Raw genomic sequence first — 26,864 nt, 5'->3', positions numbered from 1 at the left:
CAATGCAGGCGACTAGTGTCTCCATACAGGATGTGAGTGTGTGTGCGGATGTATGGGCCAAAATCCACCTGTGCAATGCAGGCGACTAGTGTCTCCATACAGGATGTGAGGAGTGTGTGCGGATGTATGGGCCAAAATCCACCTGTGCAATGCAGGCGACTAGTGTCTCCATACAGGATGTGAGTGTGTGTGCGGATGTATGGGCCAAAATCCACCTGAGCAATGCAGGCGACTAGTGTCTCCATGCAGGATGTGAGGAGTGTGTGTGGAAGAACGGGCCAAAATCCACCTGAGCAATGCAGGCGACTAGTGTCTCCATACAGGATGTGAGGAGTGTGTGCGGATGTATGGGCCAAAATCCACCTGAGCAATGCAGGCGACTAGTGTCTCCATACAGGATGTGAGTGTGTGTGCGGATGTATGGGCCAAAATCCACCTGTGCAATGCAGGCGACTAGTGTCTCCATATAGGATGTGAGTGTGTGTGCGGAAGAATGTGCCAAAATCCACCTGAGCAATGCAGGCGACTAGTGTCTCCATACAGGATGTGAGTGTGTGTGCGGATGTATGGGCCAAAATCCACCTGAGCAATGCAGGCGACTAGTGTCTCCATACAGGATGTGAGGAGTGTGTGCGGAAGAATGGGCCAAAATCCACCTGAGCAATGCAGGCGACTAGTGTCTCCATACAGGATGTGAGTGTGTGTGCGGATGTATGGGCCAAAATCCACCTGTGCAATGCAGGCGACTAGTGTCTCCATACAGGATGTGAGGAGTGTGTGCGGATGTATGGGCCAAAATCCACCTGTGCAATGCAGGCGACTAGTGTCTCCATACAGGATGTGAGTGTGTGTGCGGATGTATGGGCCAAAATCCACCTGAGCAATGCAGGCGACTAGTGTCTCCATGCAGGATGTGAGGAGTGTGTGTGGAAGAACGGGCCAAAATCCACCTGAGCAATGCAGGCGACTAGTGTCTCCATACAGGATGTGAGGAGTGTGTGCGGATGTATGGGCCAAAATCCACCTGAGCAATGCAGGCGACTAGTGTCTCCATACAGGATGTGAGTGTGTGTGCGGATGTATGGGCCAAAATCCACCTGTGCAATGCAGGCGACTAGTGTCTCCATACAGGATGTGAGTGTGTGTGCGGAAGAATGTGCCAAAATCCACCTGAGCAATGCAGGCGACTAGTGTCTCCATACAGGATGTGAGGAGTGTGTGCGGAAGAATGGGCCAAAATCCACCTGAGCAATGCAGGCGACTAGTGTCTCCATGCAGGATGTGAGGAGTGTGTGCGGAAGAATGGGCCAAAATCCACCCGAGCAATGCAGGTGACTAGTGTCTCCATACAGGATGTGAGGAGTGTGCGGATGTATGGGCCAAAATCCACATGAGCAATGCAGGTGACTAGTGTCTCCATACAGGATGTGAGGAGTGTGTGCGGAAGAATGGGCCAAAATCCACCTGAGCAATGCAGGTGACTAGTGTCTCCATACAGGATGTGAGGAGTGTGTGCGGAAGAATGGACCAAAATCCACCTGAGCAATGCAGGCGACTAGTGTCTCCATACAGGATGTGAGGAGTGTGTGTGCGGAAGAATGGACCAAAATCCACCTGAGCAATGCAGGCGACTAGTGTCTCCATACAGGATGTGAGGAGTGTGTGCGGAAGAATGGACCAAAATCCACCTCAGCAATGCAGGCGACTAGTGTCTCCATACAGGATGTGAGGAGTGTGTGCGGAAGAATGGGCCAAAATCCACCTGAGCAATGCAGGGACTAGTGTCTCCATACAGGATGTGAGGAGTGTGTGCAGAAGAATCGGCCAAAATCCACCTGAGCAATGCAGGCGACTAGTGTCTCCATACAGGATGTGAGGAGTGTGTGTGGAAGAATGGGACAAAATCCACCTGAGCAATGCAGGCGACTAGTGTCTCCATACAGGATGTGAGGAGTGTGTGTGGAAGAATGGGCCAAAATTCACCTGAGCAATGCAGGCGACTAGTGTCTCCATACAGGATGTGAGGAGTGTGTGTGGAAGAATGGGCCAAAATTCACCTGAGCAATGCAGGCGACTAGTGTCTCCATACAGGATGTGAGGAGTGTGTGCGGAAGAATGGGCCAAAATCCACCTGAGCAATGCAGGCGACTAGTGTCTCCATACAGGATGTGAGGAGTGTGTGCGGATGTATGGGCCAAAATCCACCTGAGCAATGCAGGCGACTAGTGTCTCCATACAGGATGTGAGGAGTGTGTGCGGAAGAATGGGCCAAAATCCACCTGAGCAATGCAGGCGACTAGTGTCTCCATACAGGATGTGAGGAGTGTGTGCGGAAGAATGGGCCAAAATCCACCTGAGCAATGCAGGTGACTAGTGTCTCCATACAGGATGTGAGTGTGTGTGCGGATGTATGGGCCAAAATCCACCTGAGCAATGCAGGCGACTAGTGTCTCCATGCAGGATGTGAGGAGTGTGTGTGGAAGAATGGGCCAAAATCCACCTGAGCAATGCAGGTGACTAGTGTCTCCATACAGGATGTGAGGAGTGTGTGTGGAAGAATGGGCCAAAATCCACCTGAGCAATGCAGGTGACTAGTGTCTCCATACAGGATGTGAGGAGTGTGTGCGGAAGAATGGTCCAAAATCCACCTGAGCAATGCAGGGACTAGTGTCTCCATACAGGATGTGAGGAGTGTGTGCAGAAGAATGGGCCAAAATCCACCTGAGCAATGCAGGCGACTTGTGTCTCCATACAGGATGTGAGGAGTGTGTGTGTGGAAGAATGGGCCAAAATCCACCTGAGCAATGCAGGCGACTAGTGTCTCCATACAGGATGTGAGGAGTGTGTGCGGAAGAATGGACCAAAATCCACCTGAGCAATGCAGGCGACCAGTGTCTCCATACAGGATGTGAGGAGTGTGTGTGGAGGAATGGGCCAAAATCCACCTGTGCAATGCAGGCGACTAGTGTCTCCATACAGGATGTGAGGAGTGTGTGCAGAAGAATGGGCCAAAATCCACCTGAGCAATGCAGGCGACTAGTGTCTCCATACAGGATGTGAGGAGTGTGTGCGGAAGAATGGGCCAAAATCCACCTGAGCAATGCAGGCGACTAGTGTCTCCATACAGGATGTGAGTGTGTGTGCGGAAGAATGGGCCAAAATCCACCTGAGCAATGCAGGCGACTAGTGTCTCCATACAGGATGTGAGGAGTGTGTGCGGAAGAATGGGCCAAAATCCACCTGAGCAATGCAGGCGACTAGTGTCTCCATGCAGGATGTGAGGAGTGTGTGTGGAAGAATGGGCCAAAATCCACCTGAGCAATGCAGGCGACTAGTGTCTCCATACAGGATGTGAGGAGTGTGTGCGGATGTATGGGCCAAAATCCACCTGAGCAATGCAGGCGACTAGTGTCTCCATGCAGGATGTGAGGAGTGTGTGTGGAAGAATGGGCCAAAATCCACCTGAGCAATGCAGGCGACTAGTGTCTCCATACAGGATGTGAGTGTGTGTGCGGATGTATGGGCCAAAATCCACCTGAACAATGCAGGGACTAGTGTCGCCATACAGGATGTGAGGAGTGTGTGCGGATGTATGGGCCAAAATCCACCTGAGCAATGCAGGCGACTAGTGTCTCCATGCAGGATGTGAAGAGTGTGTGCGGAAGAATGGGCCAAATCCACCTGAGCAATGCAGGCGACTAGTGTCTCCATACAGGATGTGAGTGTGTGTGCGGATGTATGGGCCAAAATCCACCTGAGCAATGCAGGCGACTAGTGTCTCCATACAGGATGTGAGGAGTGTGTGCGCGGAAGAATGGACCAAAATCCACCTGAGCAATGCAGGCGACTAGTGTCTCCATACAGGATGTGAGGAGTGTGTGTGGAAGAACGGGCCAAAATCCACCTGAGCAATGCAGGCGACTAGTGTCTCCATACAGGATGTGAGTGTGTGTGTGCGGATGTATGGGCCAAAATCCACCTGAGCAATGCAGGCGACTAGTGTCTCCATACAGGATGTGAGTGTGTGTGCGGATGTATGGGCCAAAATCCACCTGAGCAATGCAGGGACTAGTGTCTCCATACAGGATGTGAGTGTGTGTGCAGCTGTATGGGCCAAAATCCACCTGAGCAATGCAGGGACTAGTGTCTCCATACAGGATGTGAGGAGTGTGTGCGGAAGAATGGGCCAAAATCCACCTGAGCAATGCAGGTGACTAGTGTCTCCATACAGGATGTGAGGAGTGTGTGCGGAAGAATGGGCCAAAATCCACCTGAGCAATGCAGGCGACTAGTGTCTCCATACAGGATGTGAGGAATGTGTGCGGAAGAATGGGCCAAAATCCACCTGAGCAATGCAGGCGACTAGTGTCTCCATACAGGATGTGAGGAGTGTGTGTGGAAGAATGTGCCAAAATCCACATGAGCAATGCAGGCGACTAGTGTCTCCATACAGGATGTGAGGAGTGTGTGTGGAAGAATGGGCCAAAATCCACCTGAGCAATGCAGGTGACTAGTGTCTCCATACAGGATGTTAGGAGTGTGTGCGGATGTATGGGCCAAAATCCACCTTAGCAATGCAGGCGACTAGTGTCTCCATACAGGATGTGAGTGTGTGTGCGGATGTATGGGCCAAAATCCACCTGAACAATGCAGGCGACTAGTGTCTCCATACAGGATGTGAGGAGTGTGTGCGGAAGAATGGACCAAAATCCACCTGAGCAATGCAGGCGACTAGTGTCTCCATACAGGATGTTAGGAGTGTGTGCGGATGTATGGGCCAAAATCGACCAGAGCAATGCAGGTGACTAGTGTCTCCATACAGGATGTGAGGAGTGTGTGCGGATGTATGGGCCAAAATCCACCTGAGCAATGCAGGTGACTAGTGTCTCCATACAGGATGTGAGGAGTGTGTGCGGATGTATGGGCCAAAATCCACCAGAGCAATGCAGGCGACTAGTGTCTCCATACAGGATGTGAGGAGTGTGTGCAGAAGAATGGACCAAAATCCACCTGAGCAATGCAGGTGACTAGTGTCTCCATACAGGATGTGAGGAGTGTGTGCGGAAGAATAGGCCAAAATCCACCTGAGCAATGCAGGTGACTAGTGTCTCCATACAGGATGTGAGTGTGTGTGCGGATGTATGGGCCAAAATCCACCTGAGCAATGCAGGCGACTAGTGTCTCCATGCAGGATGTGAGGAGTGTGTGTGGAAGAATGGGCCAAAATCCACCTGAGCAATGCAGGTGACTAGTGTCTCCATACAGGATGTGAGGAGTGTGTGTGGAAGAATGGGCCAAAATCCACCTGAGCAATGCAGGTGACTAGTGTCTCCATACAGGATGTGAGGAGTGTGTGCGGAAGAATGGTCCAAAATCCACCTGAGCAATGCAGGCGACTAGTGTCTCCATACAGGATGTGAGGAGTGTGTGTGTGGAAGAATGGGCCAAAATCCACCTGAGCAATGCAGGCGACTAGTGTCTCCATACAGGATGTGAGGAGTGTGTGCGGAAGAATGGACCAAAATCCACCTGAGCAATGCAGGCGACCAGTGTCTCCATACAGGATGTGAGGAGTGTGTGTGGAGGAATGGGCCAAAATCCACCTGTGCAATGCAGGCGACTAGTGTCTCCATACAGGATGTGAGGAGTGTGTGCAGAAGAATGGGCCAAAATCCACCTGAGCAATGCAGGCGACTAGTGTCTCCATACAGGATGTGAGGAGTGTGTGCGGAAGAATGGGCCAAAATCCACCTGAGCAATGCAGGCGACTAGTGTCTCCATACAGGATGTGAGTGTGTGTGCGGAAGAATGGGCCAAAATCCACCTGAGCAATGCAGGCGACTAGTGTCTCCATACAGGATGTGAGGAGTGTGTGCGGAAGAATGGGCCAAAATCCACCTGAGCAATGCAGGCGACTAGTGTCTCCATGCAGGATGTGAGGAGTGTGTGTGGAAGAATGGGCCAAAATCCACCTGAGCAATGCAGGCGACTAGTGTCTCCATACAGGATGTGAGGAGTGTGTGCGGATGTATGGGCCAAAATCCACCTGAGCAATGCAGGCGACTAGTGTCTCCATGCAGGATGTGAGGAGTGTGTGTGGAAGAATGGGCCAAAATCCACCTGAGCAATGCAGGCGACTAGTGTCTCCATACAGGATGTGAGTGTGTGTGCGGATGTATGGGCCAAAATCCACCTGAACAATGCAGGGACTAGTGTCGCCATACAGGATGTGAGGAGTGTGTGCGGATGTATGGGCCAAAATCCACCTGAGCAATGCAGGCGACTAGTGTCTCCATGCAGGATGTGAAGAGTGTGTGCGGAAGAATGGGCCAAATCCACCTGAGCAATGCAGGCGACTAGTGTCTCCATACAGGATGTGAGTGTGTGTGCGGATGTATGGGCCAAAATCCACCTGAGCAATGCAGGCGACTAGTGTCTCCATACAGGATGTGAGGAGTGTGTGTGGAAGAACGGGCCAAAATCCACCTGAGCAATCCAGGCGACTAGTGTCTCCATACAGGATGTGAGTGTGTGTGTGCGGATGTATGGGCCAAAATCCACCTGAGCAATGCAGGCGACTAGTGTCTCCATACAGGATGTGAGTGTGTGTGCGGAAGAATGGACTAAAATCCACCTGAGCAATGCAGGTGACTAGTGTCTCCATACAGGATGTGAGGAGTGTGTGCGGAAGAATGGGCCAAAATCCACCTGAGCAATGCAGGCGACTAGTGTCTCCATACAGGATGTGAGGAATGTGTGCGGAAGAATGGGCCAAAATCCACCTGAGCAATGCAGGCGACTAGTGTCTCCATACAGGATGTGAGGAGTGTGTGTGGAAGAATGTGCCAAAATCCACCTGAGCAATGCAGGCGACTAGTGTCTCCATACAGGATGTGAGGAGTGTGTGCAGAAGAATGGACCAAAATCCACCTGAGCAATGCAGGCGACTAGTGTCTCCATACAGAATGTGAGGAGTGTGTGCAGAAGAATGGGCCAAAATCCACCTGAGCAATGCAGGTGACTAGTGTCTCCATACAGGATGTTAGGAGTGTGTGCGGATGTATGGGCCAAAATCCACCTTAGCAATGCAGGCGACTAGTGTCTCCATACAGGATGTGAGGAGTGTGCGGATGTATGGGCCAAAATCCACCTGAACAATGCAGGCGACTAGTGTCTCCATACAGGATGTGAGGAGTGTGTGCGGAAGAATGGACCAAAATCCACCTGAGCAATGCAGGCGACTAGTGTCTCCATACAGGATGTTAGGAGTGTGTGCGGATGTATGGGCCAAAATCGACCAGAGCAATGCAGGTGACTAGTGTCTCCATACAGGATGTGAGGAGTGTGTGCGGATGTATGGGCCAAAATCCACCTGAGCAATGCAGGTGACTAGTGTCTCCATACAGGATGTGAGGAGTGTGTGCGGATGTATGGGCCAAAATCCACCAGAGCAATGCAGGCGACTAGTGTCTCCATACAGGATGTGAGGAGTGTGTGCAGAAGAATGGACCAAAATCCACCTGAGCAATGCAGGTGACTAGTGTCTCCATACAGGATGTGAGGAGTGTGTGCGGAAGAATAGGCCAAAATCCACCTGAGCAATGCAGGTGACTAGTGTCTCCATACAGGATGTGAGGAGTGTGTGCGGAAGAATGGACCAAAATCCCCCTGAGCAATGCAGGTGACTAGTGTCTCCATACAGGATGTGAGGAGTGGGTGTGCGGAAGAATGGACCAAAATCCACCTGAGCAATGCAGGTGACTAGTGTCTCCATACAGGATGTGAGGAGTGTGTGCAGAAGAATGGGCCAAAATCCACCTGAGCAATGCAGGCGACTAGTGTCTCCATACAGGATGTGAGGAGTGTGTGCGGATGTATGGGCCAAAATCCACCTGAACAATGCAGGCGACTAGTGTCTCCATACAGGATGTGAGGAGTGTGTGCGGAAGAATGGGCCAAAATCCACCTCAGCAATGCAGGCGACTAGTGTCTCCATACAGGATGTGAGGAGTGTGTGCAGAAGAATGGGCCAAAATCCACCTGAGCAATGCAGGTGACTAGTGTCTCCATACAGGATGTGAGGAGTGTGTGCGGAAGAATTGGCCAAAATCCACCTGAGCAATGCAGGCGACTAGTGTCTCCATACAGGATGTGAGGAGTGTGTGCGGAAGAATGGACCAAAATCCCCCTGAGCAATGCAGGTGACTAGTGTCTCCATACAGGATGTGAGGAGTGTGTGTGCGGAAGAATGGACCAAAATCCACCTGAGCAATGCAGGTGACTAGTGTCTCCATACAGGATGTGAGGAGTGTGTGTGGAAGAATGGGCCAAAATCCACCTGAGCAATGCAGGCGACTAGTGTCTCCATACAGGATGTGAGTGTGTGTGCGGATGTATGGGCCAAAATCCACCTGAACAATGCAGGGACTAGTGTCGCCATACAGGATGTGAGGAGTGTGTGCGGATGTATGGGCCAAAATCCACCTGAGCAATGCAGGCGACTAGTGTCTCCATGCAGGATGTGAAGAGTGTGTGCGGAAGAATGGGCCAAATCCACCTGAGCAATGCAGGCGACTAGTGTCTCCATACAGGATGTGAGTGTGTGTGCGGATGTATGGGCCAAAATCCACCTGAGCAATGCAGGCGACTAGTGTCTCCATACAGGATGTGAGGAGTGTGTGTGGAAGAACGGGCCAAAATCCACCTGAGCAATCCAGGCGACTAGTGTCTCCATACAGGATGTGAGTGTGTGTGTGCGGATGTATGGGCCAAAATCCACCTGAGCAATGCAGGCGACTAGTGTCTCCATACAGGATGTGAGTGTGTGTGCGGAAGAATGGACTAAAATCCACCTGAGCAATGCAGGTGACTAGTGTCTCCATACAGGATGTGAGGAGTGTGTGCGGAAGAATGGGCCAAAATCCACCTGAGCAATGCAGGCGACTAGTGTCTCCATACAGGATGTGAGGAATGTGTGCGGAAGAATGGGCCAAAATCCACCTGAGCAATGCAGGCGACTAGTGTCTCCATACAGGATGTGAGGAGTGTGTGTGGAAGAATGTGCCAAAATCCACCTGAGCAATGCAGGCGACTAGTGTCTCCATACAGGATGTGAGGAGTGTGTGTGGAAGAATGGGCCAAAATCCACCTGAGCAATGCAGGTGACTAGTGTCTCCATACAGGATGTTAGGAGTGTGTGCGGATGTATGGGCCAAAATCCACCTTAGCAATGCAGGCGACTAGTGTCTCCATACAGGATGTGAGGAGTGTGCGGATGTATGGGCCAAAATCCACCTGAACAATGCAGGCGACTAGTGTCTCCATACAGGATGTGAGGAGTGTGTGCGGAAGAATGGACCAAAATCCACCTGAGCAATGCAGGCGACTAGTGTCTCCATACAGGATGTTAGGAGTGTGTGCGGATGTATGGGCCAAAATCGACCAGAGCAATGCAGGTGACTAGTGTCTCCATACAGGATGTGAGGAGTGTGTGCGGATGTATGGGCCAAAATCCACCTGAGCAATGCAGGTGACTAGTGTCTCCATACAGGATGTGAGGAGTGTGTGCGGATGTATGGGCCAAAATCCACCAGAGCAATGCAGGCGACTAGTGTCTCCATACAGGATGTGAGGAGTGTGTGCAGAAGAATGGACCAAAATCCACCTGAGCAATGCAGGTGACTAGTGTCTCCATACAGGATGTGAGGAGTGTGTGCGGAAGAATAGGCCAAAATCCACCTGAGCAATGCAGGTGACTAGTGTCTCCATACAGGATGTGAGGAGTGTGTGCGGAAGAATGGACCAAAATCCCCCTGAGCAATGCAGGTGACTAGTGTCTCCATACAGGATGTGAGGAGTGGGTGTGCGGAAGAATGGACCAAAATCCACCTGAGCAATGCAGGTGACTAGTGTCTCCATACAGGATGTGAGGAGTGTGTGCAGAAGAATGGGCCAAAATCCACCTGAGCAATGCAGGCGACTAGTGTCTCCATACAGGATGTGAGGAGTGTGTGCGGATGTATGGGCCAAAATCCACCTGAACAATGCAGGCGACTAGTGTCTCCATACAGGATGTGAGGAGTGTGTGCGGAAGAATGGGCCAAAATCCACCTCAGCAATGCAGGCGACTAGTGTCTCCATACAGGATGTGAGGAGTGTGTGCAGAAGAATGGGCCAAAATCCACCTGAGCAATGCAGGTGACTAGTGTCTCCATACAGGATGTGAGGAGTGTGTGCGGAAGAATTGGCCAAAATCCACCTGAGCAATGCAGGCGACTAGTGTCTCCATACAGGATGTGAGGAGTGTGTGCGGAAGAATGGACCAAAATCCCCCTGAGCAATGCAGGTGACTAGTGTCTCCATACAGGATGTGAGGAGTGTGTGTGCGGAAGAATGGACCAAAATCCACCTGAGCAATGCAGGTGACTAGTGTCTCCATACAGGATGTGAGGAGTGTGTGTGGAAGAATGGGCCAAAATCCACCAGAGCAATGCAGGCGACTAGTGTCTCCATACAGGATGTGAGGAGTGTGTGCGGAAGAATGGGCCAAAATCCACCTGAGCAATGCAGGTGACTAGTGTCTCCATACAGGATGTGAGGAGTGTGTGCAGAAGAATGGGCCAAAATCCACCTGAGCAATGCAGGCGACTAGTGTCTCCATACAGGATTTGAGGAGTGTGTGTGGAAGAATGGACCAAAATCCACCTGAGCAATGCAGGTGACTAGTGTCTCCATACAGGATGTGAGGAGTGTGTGCGGAAGAATGGGCCAAAATTCACCTGAGCAATGCAGGTGACTAGTGTCTCCATACAGGATGTGAGGAGTGTGTGCGGAAGAATGGGCCAAAATCCACCTGAGCAATGCAGGCGACTAGTGTCTCCATACAGGATGTGAGGAGTGTGTGTGGAAGAATGGGCCAAAATCCACCTGAGCAATGCAGGCGACTAGTGTCTCCATTCAGGATGTGAGTGTGTGTGTGCGGATGTATGGGCCAAAATCCACCTGAGCAATGCAGGCGACTAGTGTCTCCATACAGGATGTGAGTGTGTGTGCGGAAGAATGGACCAAAATCCACCTGAGCAATGCAGGCGACTAGTGTCTCCATACAGGATGTGAGGAGTGTGTGTGGAAGAATGGATCAAAATCCACCTGAGCAATGCAGGGACTAGTGTCTCCATACAGGATGTGAGGAGTGTGTGTGGAAGAATGGGCCAAAATCCACCTGAGCAATGCAGGCGACTAGTGTCTCCATTCAGGATGTGAGTGTGTGTGCGGATGTATGGGTCAAAATCCACCTGAGCAATGCAGGCGACTAGTGTCTCCATACAGGATGTGAGTGTGTGTGTGGAAGAATGGGCCAAAATCCACCTGAGCAATGCAGGCGACTAGTGTCTCCATACAGGATGTGAGGAGTGTGTGTGGAAGAATGGATCAAAATCCATCTGAGCAATGCAGGCGACTAGTGTCTCCATACAGGATGTGAGGAGTGTGTGTGGAAGAATGGGCCAAAATCCACCTGTGCAATGCAGGCGACTAGTGTCTCCATACAGGATGTGAGGAGTGTGTGCGGAAGAATGGGCCAAAATCCACCTGAGCAATGCAGTGACTAGTGTCTCCATACAGGATGTGAGTGTGTGTGCGGAAGAATGGACCAAAATCCACCTGAGCAATGCAGGCGACTAGTGTCTCCATTCAGGAGGCGCCTGGAGGATTTGTCACCAACAAAAGCTTTTCTAGTCAAAATATGTATTAACCCCTTTACCCCGCGGTCTGTTCGCACCTTCATGACCCGTCCATTTTTTTGCCCAATTCCAGCCTTGCTGAAGCATCCCCAGATCATCACCAATCCTCCACCAAATTTCACAGTGGGTGCAGACACTGTGGCTTGTACGCCTCTCCAGGTCTCCGGCTAACCATTAGACAACCAGGTGTTGGGCAAAGCTGAAAATTAGACTCATCAGAGAAGGTTACCTTACTCCAGAAATTGGGCAGGAATTGGGCAGATTCAATTTTGTGAAGGACGTATGAATCAAGCCGCATACAAGGTTGTCCTGAAAAAACAGTTGCTTCCTTCTGCTCAGGCAATGATCCCCAACTCTGAGGACAATGCGCCATGCCACACAGCTAGGTCAATCAATGTGTGGATGAAGGACACCACATCAATACCCTGTCATGGCCAGCCCAATCTCCAGACCTGAACCCCATTGAAAACCTCTGGAATTTAATCAAGAGGAAGATGGACAGTCCCTAGCCATCAAAGAACTGCTTACATTTTTGTACCAGGAGTGGTATAAGGGTTACCCAAAAGCAGAGTGAAGACTGGAGGAAAGCCGCCAAGACGCCTGAAAGCTGGGATTAACAACCATGGTTATTCCACAAAATACTGATTTCTAAATCTTCCTGAGGTAACACATTATTACACCGTGTGCAGAATTATTAGGCAGGTTGTATTTTAGATGATTTTTATTATTGATCAACAAGTATGTTCTCAATCACCCAAAAGACTCATAAGTATCAGCGCTTAATATTTTTGGCAGTTGGAGGGGTTAATATTTTTGGCAGTTGGAGGGGTTAATATTTTTGGCAGTTGGAGGGGTTTTTAGATTCGGCTTCTTAGGAGGATCTGTTTGTGCAGTGACTATTACTGTGCAGAATTATTAGGCAACTTAATAAAAACCAGATCTATTCCCATCTCACTTGTTTATTGTCACCAGGAAACCAATATAACTGCACAACATATAGAAACAAACATTCCTGACTGCAAAAACAAAACCCCGAAAAATGACTGCCCGATATCGCCCCCTTTCTATCTGATGACCCTCAGCAGCGACCATCCATAGATTCTGTCATTGCTTCATCTGTTTACCATCAACACTGCGTGCAGCAGCCACCACAGCCTCCAGCCTCCACAGCCTCCAGCCACCGCAGCCTCCAGCCACCGCAGCCTCCAGACACCCCAGCCTCCAGACACCACAGCCTCCAGCCACCACAGCCTCCAGCCACCACAGCCTCCAGCCACCGCAGCCTCCAGACAGCGCAGCCTCCAGACACCGCAGCCTCCAGACACCGCAGCCTGCAGCCACCACAGCCTCCAGACACCCCAGCCTCCAGCCACCGCAGCCTCCAGACACCCCAGCCTCCAGCCACCACAGCCTCCAACCACCGCAGCCTCCAGCCACCGCAGCCTCCAGACAGCGCAGCCTCCAGACACCGCAGCCTCCAGACACCGCAGCCTGCAGCCACCACAGCCTCCAGACACCCCAGCCTCCAGCCACCGCAGCCTCCAGACACCCCAGCCTCCAGCCACCGCAGCCTCCAACCACCGCAGCCTCCAGACAGCGCAGCCTCCAGACACCGCAGCCTCCAGACACCGCAGCCTCCAGACACCGCAGCCTCCAGACTCCACAGCCTCCAGACTCCACAGCCTCCAGACACCACAGCCTCCAGACACCACAGCCTCCAGACACCACAGCCTCCAGACACTGCTCCCAGAGGTGACCGTTTTCCCTCCCTGTAGATCTCACATTTTATGAGGGACCACAGGTTCTCTATGGGGTTCAGATCAGGTGAACAAGGAGGCCACGTCATTATTTTTCATCTTTTAGACCTTTACTGGCCAGCCACGCTGTGGAGTAGTTGGATGCATGTGATGGAGCATTGTCCTGCATGAAAATCATGTTTTTCTTGAACGATAGCGACTTCTTCCTGTACCACTGCTTGAAGAAGCTGTCTTCCAGAAACTGGCAGTAGGTCTGGGAGTTGAGCTTCACTCCATCCTCAACCCGAAAAGGTCCCACAAGTTGATCTTTGATGACCCCAGCCCATACCAGTGCCCACCTCCACCTTGCTGGCGTCTGAGTGGGAGTGGAGCTCTCTGCCCTTTACTGATCCAGCCTCTGGCCCATCCATCTGCCCATCAAGAGTCACTCTCATTTCATCATCCATAAAACCCGTGAAGAATCAGTCTTCAGATATGTCTTGGCCCAGTCTTGAGGTTTTATCTCCTGTTTCTTGGTCAGAGGTGGTGGTTTTCAGCCTTCCTTACCTTGGCCTGTCCCTGAGTATGGCACACCTTGTGCTTTTTGATACTCCAGTAACGTTGCAGCTGTGAAATATGGCCAAACTGGTGGCAAATGGCATCTTGGCAGCTTCATGCTTCACTTTCCTCAATTCATGGGCAGTTATTTTGCGCCTTTTTTGCCCAGCGCGCTTCTAGCGACCCTGTTGGCTATTTGCCATGAAACGCTTGATTGTTCGGTGATCACGCTTCAAACGTTTGGCCATTTCTAGACCGCTGCATCCCTCTGCAAGACATCTCACAATATGGACTTTTCAGAGCCCGTCAAATCTCTCTTCTGACCCATTTTGCCAAAGGAAAGGAAGTTGCCTAATAATTGCGCCCCCCTTATATAGGGTGTTGTGTCATTACACCGCACCCTCCTCATTACAGAGAGGCACAGCACCGGAGTTACTTCATTGGTAGTTGGCTCTCAGCCTATACAGCTCGGAGTAGGACGACATGTATAATAAGTATCATGTGATCAAAATACTCATCTGCCTAATAATTCCGCACACGGTTTATACAGAGGGGCATTGTGTATATACTGTATATATTTAAATATATATATATACGGGGGCAGTTATACATACATGAGACAGTGAGCAGTGTGTATATATGAGGGCAGTGTCTATATACAGGGGGGGCAGTGTGTATATATTAGGGGGGCAGTCTATATATACAGGGGAGCAGTGTGTATATATGGGGGGCAGTGTCTATATACAGGGGGGCAGTGTGTATATATTAGGGGGGCAGTCTATATATATATGCAGGGGGGACAGTGTGTATATATGGGGGGTAGGGTCTATATACAGGGGGGGCAGTGTGTATATATTAGGGGGGCAGTCTATATGTACAGGGGAGCAGTGTGTATATATGGGGGGCAGTGTCTATATACAGGGGGGGGCAGTGTGTATATATTAGGGGGGCAGTCTATATATACAGGGGAGCAGTGTGTATATATGGGGGCAGCGTCTATATACAGGGGGAGCAGTGTGTATATATTAGGGGGGCAGTCTATATATACAGGGGTGCAATGTATATATACAGGTTGGCACTGTGTGTATATAGGGGAGCAGTGTATATATATATATATATATATATATATATATATATATATAGTGGTAGTTATATGCACACGGGGCAGTGTGTATATATGGGGCAGTCTATATATATGGGGAGCAGTGTCTATATACAGGGGGGCAGTGTATATATATGGGGGCAGTCTATATATACGGGGAGCAGTGTCTATATATGGAGGGGGGCAGTGTATATATAAGGGGGAAGGGTGTATATACAGGTGTAGCATTGTCTATATACAGGTGTAGCATTGTCTATATACGGGGAGCAGTGTCTATATATGGATGGGGCAGTTTATATATAAGGGGGAAGGGTATATATACAGGTGTAGCATTGTCTATATACAGGTGTAGCACTGTGTATATAGGAGGAGCAGTGTCTATATATGGAGGGGGCAGTGTATATATAAGGGGGAAGGGTGTATATACAGGTGTAGCATTGTCTATATACAGATGTAGCACTGTGTATATAGGAGGAGCAGTGTCTATATATGGAGGGGGGCAGTGTATATATAAGGGGGAAGGGTGTATATACAGGTGTAGCATTGTCTATATATGGGAAGCAGTGTCTATATATGGATGGGGCAGTGTATATATAAGGGGGAAGGGTGTATATACAGGGGTAGCATTGTCTATATACAGGTGTAGCACTGTCTATATATAGGGGGGCAGTGTCTATATATGGAGGGGGGAAGTGTGTGTATATATAGGGGGGCAGTGTCTATATATGGAGGGGGGAAGTGTGTGTATATATAGGGGAGCAGTGTCTATATATGGAGGGGGGCAGTGTCTATATATGGATGGGGGCAGTTTATATATAAGGGGGAAGGGTGTATATACGGGGGTAGCATTGTCTATATACAGATGTAGCACTGTGTATATAGGAGGAGCAGTGTCTATATATGGAGGGGGGGCAGTGTATATATAAGGGGGAAGGGTATATATACGGGTGTAGCATTGTCTATATACGGGGAGCAGTGTCTATATACGGGGAGAAGTGTCTATATATGGAGGGGGGAAGTGTGTATATATATAGGGGAGCAGTGTCTATATATGGAGGGGGGGGAAGTGTATATATAAGGGGGAAGGGTGTATATACAGGTGTAGCATTGTCAATATACGGGAAGCAGTGTCTATATACGGGGAGAAGTGTCTATATATGGAGGGGGGAAGTGTGTGTATATATAGGGGGGCAGTGTCTATATATGGAGGGGGGCAGTGTATATATATGGATGGGGGCAGTGTATATATAAGGGGGAAGGGTGTATATACAGGTGTAGCATTGTCTATATACAGGTGTAGCATTGTCTATATACGGGGAGCAGTGTCTATATATGGAGGGGGGCAGTTTATATATACAGGGAGCAGTGTGTATATATGGGGGCAGTGTCTATATATGGAGGGGGGGGCAGTGTATATATAAGGGGGAAGGGTGTATATACAGGTGTAGCATTGTCTATATACAGGTGTAGCACTGTCTATATACGGGGAGCAGTGTCTATATATGGAGGGGGGCAGTTTATATATACAGGGAGCAGTGTGTATATATGGGGGCAGTGTCTATATATGGAGGGGGGGGCAGTGTATATATAAGGGGGAAGGGTGTATATACGGGGGTAGCATTGTCTATATACAGGTGTAGCACTGTCTATATACGGGGAGCAGTGTCTATATATGGATGGGGCAGTTTATATATACAGGGAGAAGTGTGTGTATATATAGGGGGGCAGTGTATATATATATGGAGGGGGGCAGTGTATATATACAGGGAGAAGTGTGTGTATATATAGGGGGGCAGTGTATATATATGGAGGGGGGGCAGTGTATATATAAGGGGGAAGGGTGTATATACGGGGGTAGCATTGTCTATATACGGGGAGCAGTGTCTATATATGGAGGGGGGCAGTGTATATATACAGGGAGAAGTGTGTGTATATATAGGGGGGCAGTGTCTATATATGGAGGGGGGCAGTGTATATATACAGGGAGAAGTGTGTGTATATATAGGGGGGCAGTGTATATATATGGAGGGGGGCAGTGTATATATAAGGGGGAAGGGTGTATATACGGGGGTAGAATTGTCTATATACGGGGAGCAATGTATATATATGGAGGGGGGCAGTGTATATATACAGGGAGAAGTGTGTGTATATATAGGGGGGCAGTGTCTATATATGGAGGGGGGGCAGTGTATATATAAGGGGGAAGGGTGTATATACAGGTGTAGCATTGTCTATATACAGGTGTAGCACTGTGTATATAGGAGGAGCAGTGTCTATATATGGAGGGGGGGCAGTGTATATATAAGGGGGAAGGGTGTATATACGGGGGTAGAATTGTCTATATACGGGGAGCAATGTATATATATGGAGGGGGGCAGTGTATATATACAGGGAGAAGTGTGTGTATATATAGGGGGGCAGTGTCTATATATGGAGGGGGGGCAGTTTATATATAAGGGGGAAGGGTGTATATACAGGTGTAGCATTGTCTATATACAGGTGTAGCACTGTGTATATAGGAGGAGCAGTGTCTATATATGGAGGGGGGCAGTGTATATATAAGGGGGAAGGGTGTATATACGGGGGTAGCATTGTCTATATACGGGAAGCAGTGTCTATATATGGAGGGGGGCAGTGTATATATACAGGGAGAAGTGTGTGTATATATAGGGGGGCAGTGTCTATATATGGAGGGGGGGCAGTGTATATATAAGGGGGAAGGGTGTATATACAGGTGTAGCATTGTCTATATACGGGAAGCAGTGTCTATATATGGAGGGGGGCAGTGTATATATACAGGGAGAAGTGTGTGTATATATAGGGGGGCAGTGTCTATATATGGAGGGGGGCAGTGTATATATAAGGGGGAAGGGTGTATATACAGGTGTAGCATTGTCTATATACGGGAAGCAGTGTCTATATATGGAGGGGGGCAGTGTATATATACAGGGAGAAGTGTGTGTATATATACGGGAAGCAGTGTCTATATATGGAGGGGGGCAGTGTATATATACAGGGAGAAGTGTGTGTATATATAGGGGGGCAGTGTCTATATATGGAGGGGGGCAGTGTATATATAAGGGGGAAGGGTGTATATACGGGGGTAGAATTGTCTATATACGGGGAGCAATGTATATATATGGAGGGGGGCAGTGTATATATACAGGGAGAAGTGTGTGTATATATAGGGGGGCAGTGTCTATATATGGAGGGGGGCAGTGTATATATAAGGGGGAAGGGTGTATATACGGGGGTAGAATTGTCTATATACGGGGAGCAATGTATATATATGGAGGGGGGCAGTGTATATATACAGGGAGAAGTGTGTGTATATATAGGGGGGCAGTGTCTATATATGGAGGGGGGCAGTGTATATATACAGGGAGAAGTGTGTGTATATTTAGGGGGCAGTGTATATATATGGAGGGGGGGCAGTGTATATATAAGGGGGAAGGGTGTATATACAGGTGTAGCATTGTCTATATACAGGTGTAGCACTGTGTATATAGGAGGAGCAGTGTCTATACACTATACATACATATGAGGGTCTCTGGCTGGGGACCCCCGTCACACTCACCCCCAGTTTTCGGCTCCTCATCCTCACGTAGCCCTGTCTGGCGATGTCCGTGGAGCTGGCGGCCATGACGCAGCTGCCCGGGCCCGGCTCTCCTCATCCTCCTCCCGGCTCCTCTCCTGTCACTGCCCGGTTCCCCCTCTGACACCAGTGGACGGATCCAGGAGCTGCAGAACCGGGGGCGGATCGGCCCATTCCACTACACGAGCTAGGGGTGCGGCTGCCCGGTCTGCTCCGGTCTATTCACCTCACAAAGCGGCTCAGATGGAGAGAAGGCGTGAACGGGAGCCGTGAGGGGAACGGACACGGTATATACCGGAGAAATGTATATACTATATATATACTGACACCGTATATACCGGAGAAATGTATATAATATATAGATACTGACACCGTATATACAGGAGAAATGTGTATACTATATATACTGACACCGAATATACCAGAGAAATGTATATATGTATTGACACCGTATATACAGGAGAAATGTGTATACTATATATACTGACACCGTATATACCATAGAACTGTATATACTATATGTACTGACACCATATATACTGGAGAAATGTATATACTATACATACTGACACCATATATACTGGAGAAATGTATATAATATATAGATACTGACACCGTATATACAGGAGAAATGTATATACTATATATACTGACACCGTATATACCGGAGAAATGTATATAATATATAGATACTGACACCGTATATACAGGAGAAATGTGTATACTATATATACTGACACCGTATATACCATAGAACTGTATATACTATATGTACTGACACCATATATACTGGAGAAATGTATATACTATACATACTGACACCATATATACTGGAGAAAGGTATATAATATATGTATTGACACGGTATATACCAGAGAAATGTATATAATATATGTATTGACACCGTATATACAGTGGAAATGTGTATACTATATATACTGACACCATATATACTGGAGAAATGTATATACTATACATACTGACACCATATATACCGGAGAAAGGTATATAATATATGTATTGACACGGTATATACCGGAGAAATGTATATACTATATATACTGACACAGTATATACCGGAGAAAGGTATATAATATATGTATTGACACCGTATATACAGGAGAAATGTGTATACTATATATACTGACACCGTATATACCAGAGAACTGTATGTATTATATATATTGACCCCATATATACCGGAGAAAGGTATATAATTAATATATGTATTGACACGGTATATACCGGAGAAATGTATATACTATATATACTGACACCGTATATACCGGAGAAATGTATATACTATATATACTGACACGGTATATACCGGAGAAATGTATATACTATATATACTGACACGGTATATACCGGAGAAATGTATATACTATATATACTGACACCGTATATACCTGAGAAATGTATATACTATATATACTGACACCGTATATACCTGAGAAATGTATATACTATATATACTGACACCGTATATACCGGAGAAATGTATATACTATATATACTGACAATGTATATACTGGAGAAATGTATATACTATATATATACTGACACGGTATATACCGGAGAAATGTATATACTATATATACTGACACGGTATATACCGGAGAAATGTATATACTATATATACTGACACCGTATATACCGGAGAAATGTATATACTATATATACTGACAATGTATATACTGGAGAAATGTATATACTATATATACTGACACCGTATATACCGGAGAAATGTATATACTATATATACTGACAATGTATATACTGGAGAAATGTATATACTATATATACTGACAATGTATATACTGGAGAAATGTATATACTATATATACTGACAATGTATATACTGGAGAAATGTATATACTATATATACTGACAACGAATATACCGGAGAAATGTATATACTATATATACTGACAATGTATATACTGGAGAAATGTATATACTATATATACTGACAACGAATATACCGGAGAAATGTATATGCTATATATACTGACAATGTATATACTGGAGAAATGTATATACTATATATACTGACACCGTATATACCAGAGAAATGTATATACTATATATACTGACAATGTATATACTAGAGAAATGTATATACTATATATACTGACAATGTATATACTGGAGAAATGTATATACTATATATACTGACACCGTATATACCAGAGAAATGTATATACTATATATACTGACACCGTATATACCGGAGAAATGTATATACTCTATATATTCTGACAATGTATATACTGGAGAAATGTATATACTATATATACTGACACCGTATATACCAGAGAAATGTATATACTATATATATACTGACAACGAATATACCGGAGAAATGTATATACTATATATACTGACAATGTATATACTGGAGAAATGTATATACTATATATACTGACACCGTATATAGCGGAGAAATGTATATACTATATATACTGACAATGTATATACTGGAGAAATGTATATACTATATATACTGACAACGAATATACCGGAGAAATGTATATACTATATATACTGACAATGTATATACTGGAGAAATGTATATACTATATATACTGACAACGAATATACCGGAGAAATGTATATACTATATATACTGACAATGTATATACCGGAGAAATGTATATACTATATATACTGACAATGTATATACCGGAGAAATGTATATACTATATATACTGACAATGTATATACTGGAGAAATGTATATACTATATATACTGACACGGTATATACCGGATAAATATATATACTATATATACTGACAATGTATATACCGGAGAAATATATATACTGACAATGTATATACCGGAGAAATGTATATACTTTATATACTGACACGGTATATACCGGAGAAATGTATATACTATATATACTGACAATGTATATACCGGAGAAATATATATACTATATATACTGACAATGTATATACCGGAGAAATATATATACTGACAATGTATATACCGGAGAAATGTATATACTATATATACTGACACGGTATATACCGGAGAAATGTATATACTATATATACTGACAATGTATATACCGGAGAAATATATATACTATATATACTGACAATGTATATACCGGAGAAATATATATACTATATATACTGACACCGTATATACCGGAGAAATGTACACTACAGTTCAGAAGTTTGGGGTCACTTAGATATTCCCTTATTTTTTTCAATGAAGCTCACATTACATTACACAGAAATCCCCTCTATACATTGTTATGTGGTAAATGACTATTCAGCTGCAGACGTCTGGTGTGTAATGCACTATCTACATAGGTGTATAGAGGTCCATTTCCAACAACCACCACTCCAGTGTTCTAATGGTACATTGTGTTTGCTGTGTTAGAAGGCTAATGTATGTCTAGAAATCCCTTGAAAACCCTTGTGCAAGTATGTTAGCACAGCTGAAAACAGTTTTGCTGATTAGAGAAGCTATAAAACTGACCTTCCTTTGAGCTAGTTGAGAATCTGGAGCATTACATTTGTTGATTCCATTAAGCTCTCAAAATGGCCAGAAAAAGAGAACTTTACTGTGAAACTCGACAGTCTATTCTTGTTCTTAGAAATGAAGGATATTCCATGTGAGAAATTGCCAAGAAACTGCAGATTTACTACAGCGGTGTGTACTACTCCCTTCAGAGGAGAGCACAAACAGGCTGTAACCAGAGTAGAGAGAAGTGGAGGCCGCGCTCCACAACAGAGGAGAGCACAAACAGGCTGTAACCAGAGTAGAGAGAAGTGGAGGCCGCGCTGCACAACTGAGGAGAGCACAAACAGGCTGTAACCAGAATAGAGAGAAGTGGAGGCCGCGCTGCACAACAGAGGAGAGCACAAACAGGCTGTAACCAGAGTAGAGAGAAGTGGAGGCCGCGCTGCACAACTGAGGAGAGCACAAACAGGCTGTAACCAGAGTAGAGAGAAGTGAAGGCCGCGCTGCACAACTGCGGAGAGCACAAACAGGCTGTAACCAGAGTAGAGAGAAGTGGAGGCTGCGCTGCACAACTGCGGAGAGCACAAACAGGCTGTAACCAGAGTAGAGAGAAGTGGAGGCCGCGCTGCACAACTGCGGAGAGCACAAACAGGCTGTAACCAGAGTAGAGAGAGGTGGAGGCCGCGCTGCACAACTGAGGAGAGCACAAACAGGCTGTAACCAGAGTAGAGAGAAGTGGAGGCCGCGCTGCACAACTGAGGAGAGCACAAACAGGCTGTAACCAGAGTAGAGAGAAGTGGAGGCCGCGCTGCACAACTGAGGAGAGCACAAACAGGCTGTAACCAGAGTAGAGAGAAGTGGAGGCCGCGCTGCACAACTGAGGAGAGCACAAACAGGCTGTAACCAGAGTAGAGAGAAGTGGAGGCCGCGCTGCACAACTGAGCAACAAGACAAGTACATTACAGTCTCTAGTGTGAGAAATCCACACCTCACAGGTCCTCAACTGCAGCTTCATTACATAGCACCCGCAAAACACCAGTGTCACCGTCTACAGTGAAGACTCCGGGATGCCGGCCTTCAGGGCAGAGGGGCAAAGAAAAGCCATATCTGAGACTGGCTAATAAAAGGGAAAGATTAATATGGGCAAAAGAACAGACATTGGACAGAGGAAGATTGGAAAAAGTGTTATGGACAGACGAATCCAAGTGTGAGGTGTTTGGATCACACAGAAGAACATTTGTGAGACGCAGAACTACTGAAAAGATGCTGGAAGATGCCTGACGCCCTCTGTCAAGCATGGTGGAGGTAATGTGATGGTCTGGGGTTGCTTTGTGCTGGTAAAGTGGGATATTTGTACAAGGTAAAAGGGATTGTGAATAAGGAGGCTATCCCTCCATTTTACACCACCATGCCATACCCTGTGGACAGCGCTTGATTGGAGCCAATTTCATCTTACAACAGGACAATGACCCAAAGCCACCTCCAAATTATGCATGAACTATTTAGGGAAGAAGCAGCAGCTGGTATCTATCTGTAATGGAGGGGCCCAGTCACCAGACCTCAACCCTATAGAGCTTTTGTGGGAGCAGCTTCACCGTATGGTGCTAAAAAGTGCCCATCACCAATCCCAACTTGTGGAGGGGGGAGCATGGGGCGAAATATCTCCAGATTACCCCCGCACATTAACCCCTAGAATGCCAAAGATCTGCAAAGCTGGAATTGTGCAAAGGAGCGATCTGTGCCGAAAGCCAAGTGTGAGGAGAAGATTATTATTAGATGTAACAATCATTATTTCTCCCCTCGTCACTGTCTGAGATTCTCTATTCATTATACACTCGTCTGAGGAATAACAGGAGGAGATTCATGGAAAAGACAAATGTCTGGAGGAGAACAAACTGTTCATCTGTAGTGTATAAAAGCAAATCTACAGATGTGTCTTTATAGAGAGCCAGGGAAAAACCTGCAGATGTGTTTTTATAGGGAGGGGAGGGAAAACCTGCAGATGTGTCTGTATAGGGAGCGGAGGGAAAACATGCAGATGTGTCTGTATATAGAGCGGAGGGAAAACCTGCAGATGTGTCTGTATATAGAGCGGAGGGAAAAACCTGCAGATGTGTTTTTATAGAGAGGGGAGGTAAAACCTGCAGATGTGTCTGTATAGAGAGCGGAGGGAAAACCTGCAGATGTGTTTTTATAGAGAGCGGAGGGAAAACCTGCAGATGTGTCTGTATAGAGAGCGGAGGGAAAACCTGCAGATGTGTTTTTATAGAGAGGGGAGGTAAAACCTGCAGATGTGTCTGTATAGAGAGCGGAGGGAAAACCTGAAGATGTGTCTGTATATAGAGCGGAGGGAAAAACCAGCAGATGTGTCTGTATAGAGAGCGGAGGGAAAACCTGCAGATGTGTTTTTATAGAGAGGGGAGGTAAAACCTGAAGATGTGTCTGTATAGAGAGCGGAGGGAAAACCTGCAGATGTGTCTGTATAGAGAGCGGAGGGAAAACCTGCAGATGTGTCTGTATAGAGAGCGGAGGGAAAACCTGCAGATGTGTCTGTATAGAGAGCGGAGGGAAAACCTGCAGATGTGTCTGTATAGAGAGCGGAGGGAAAACCTGCAGATGTGTCTGTATAGAGAGCGGAGGGAAAACCTGCAGATGTGTCTGTATAGAGAGCGGAGGGAAAACCTGCAGATGTGTCTGTATATAGAGCGGAGGGAAAAACCTGCAGGTCCAGAGATTATTGTACTTGTCCCTATTATGTACACCCCTTTCACATGTAAAGCGCCATGGAATTGATGGCGCTATAATAATAAATAATAATAATAGGCATATGACATCAGCTGCTGGCCTCTGATTGGCCACTGGCTGCAAGTCATATAGGGTTGCAGAAAGCTTCTGTGCGTGGCACCAGCAGTTCATTCAAATGAAATAAAGCGCCGACTACTGCAGCCCCCGGCTCTGGTCACGATTGTCACAGGGTCCATGGTCTGCAAGAAACAGAAAGGAGGACACCGACAGGTGAGAAGAATCTTTTTTATTTTTTTTTATTTTTTTAATATATGTATATGAAAAATGGCATATAAGGGGAAATTACTACTGGTTGGGACATTACTGTAAAATGGGGACAGGATGGGCACATTACTACAGGATAGAAACAATGATGGGCACATTACTACAGGGGGTAAGGATGGGTACATTACTACACTATAGAAACAATGATGGGCACATTACTACAGGGGGTAAGGATGGGTACATTACTACAGCATGGGGACAAGAATGAACACATTACTATAGGATGGGGCCAGGACGGGTACATTACAACAGGATGAGGGGAAGGAGGTTTTTATAGCAGGATAAGGCACAGCCACAGTGTAGGAGATGTTGAGGTGCACTTGTAGGTTTCCACACCATATGTCCAGAGAATTAGAACAAGGCACTCTCAAATAGTCATACAAACGAAGAATTTATTCCATAAGTCTTAAAGCAACATGTGACGTTTCGGCCGGTGGGCCTTCATCAGACAACTTGTTATTAAGACTGTCAGGGTAGTGGTAAAGGCAGTGGTATCCACCGCTATGCTGCATGGTGGATACCACTGCCTTTACCACTACCCTGACAGTCTTAATAACAAGTTGTCTGATGAAGGCCACCTGGCCGAAACGTCACATGTTGCTTTAAGACTTATGGAATAAATTCTTCGTTTGTATCACCATTTGAGAGTGCCTTGTTCTAATTCTCTGGGGAGAAGGATGGGCACATTACTACAGGATGGAGACAAGGATGGGCACATTAATACAGGATGGAGACAAGAATGGGCACATTACTACAGTATGCGGACAAGGATTGGCACATTACTACAAGATGGAGACAAGGATGGGCACATTACTACAGGATGGGCACAAGGATGGGGACACATTATTACAGGATGAAGACAAGGATGGGCATATTACTACAGGATGGGGACAAGGATGGGCACATTACTACAGGATGGGGACCAGGATGGGTACATTACTACAGTATGGGGACAAGGATGGGCACATTACTACAGGATGGGGACAAGGATGGGTACATTACTACAGTATGGGGACAAGGATGGGCACATTACTACAGGATAGGTACAAGGATGGGGCACATTACTACAGGATGGGGACAAGGATGGGCACATTACTATAGGATGGGGACCAGGATGGGTACATTACTACAGTATGGGGACAAGGATGGGCACATTACTACAGGATAGGTACAGGGATGGGGCACATTACTACAGGATGGGGACAAGGATGGGTACATTACTACAGTATGGGGACAAGGATGGGCACATTACTACAGGATAGGTACAAGGATGGGGCACATTACTATAGGATGTAGACAAGGATTCGCACATTACTACAGGATGGGGACCAGGATGGGGCACATTACTACAGGATGGGGACAGGATGGGGCACATTACTACAGGATGGGAACAAGGATGGGCACATTACTACAAGATGGGGACCAGGATGGGTACATTACTACATGATGGGGACAAAGATGGGCACATTACTACAGGATAGTGACAAGGATGAGCACATTACTACATCATGAGGACCAGGATGGGCACATTACTACAGGATGGGGACAAGAATGGGCACATTACTACATGATGAAGACAAGG

The 26,864-nt window shown here is 47.0% G+C and overlaps 1 protein-coding gene across 1 annotated transcript in view; it reads right to left on the bottom strand.

The window, feature by feature from the left end:
• The window catches only part of DOK4 (docking protein 4), a 232,885-nt gene extending 214,007 nt beyond the window's left edge, over nucleotides 1–18,878 (bottom strand). Inside the window, exon 1 of the mRNA XM_075326294.1 lies at nucleotides 18,715–18,878. Within this exon, the coding sequence (XP_075182409.1) occupies nucleotides 18,715–18,780 (66 nt within the window). The 5' untranslated portion in view covers nucleotides 18,781–18,878. The remainder of the gene's footprint in view (nucleotides 1–18,714) is intronic.
• Between the last annotated feature and the right edge of the window lie 7,986 nt (nucleotides 18,879–26,864).

This window comes from Anomaloglossus baeobatrachus, chromosome 10 (assembly GCF_048569485.1).
Source record: "Anomaloglossus baeobatrachus isolate aAnoBae1 chromosome 10, aAnoBae1.hap1, whole genome shotgun sequence".
NCBI lineage: Eukaryota > Metazoa > Chordata > Amphibia > Anura > Aromobatidae > Anomaloglossus > Anomaloglossus baeobatrachus.
This window is presented reverse-complemented; position numbering and strand designations above follow the sequence as displayed.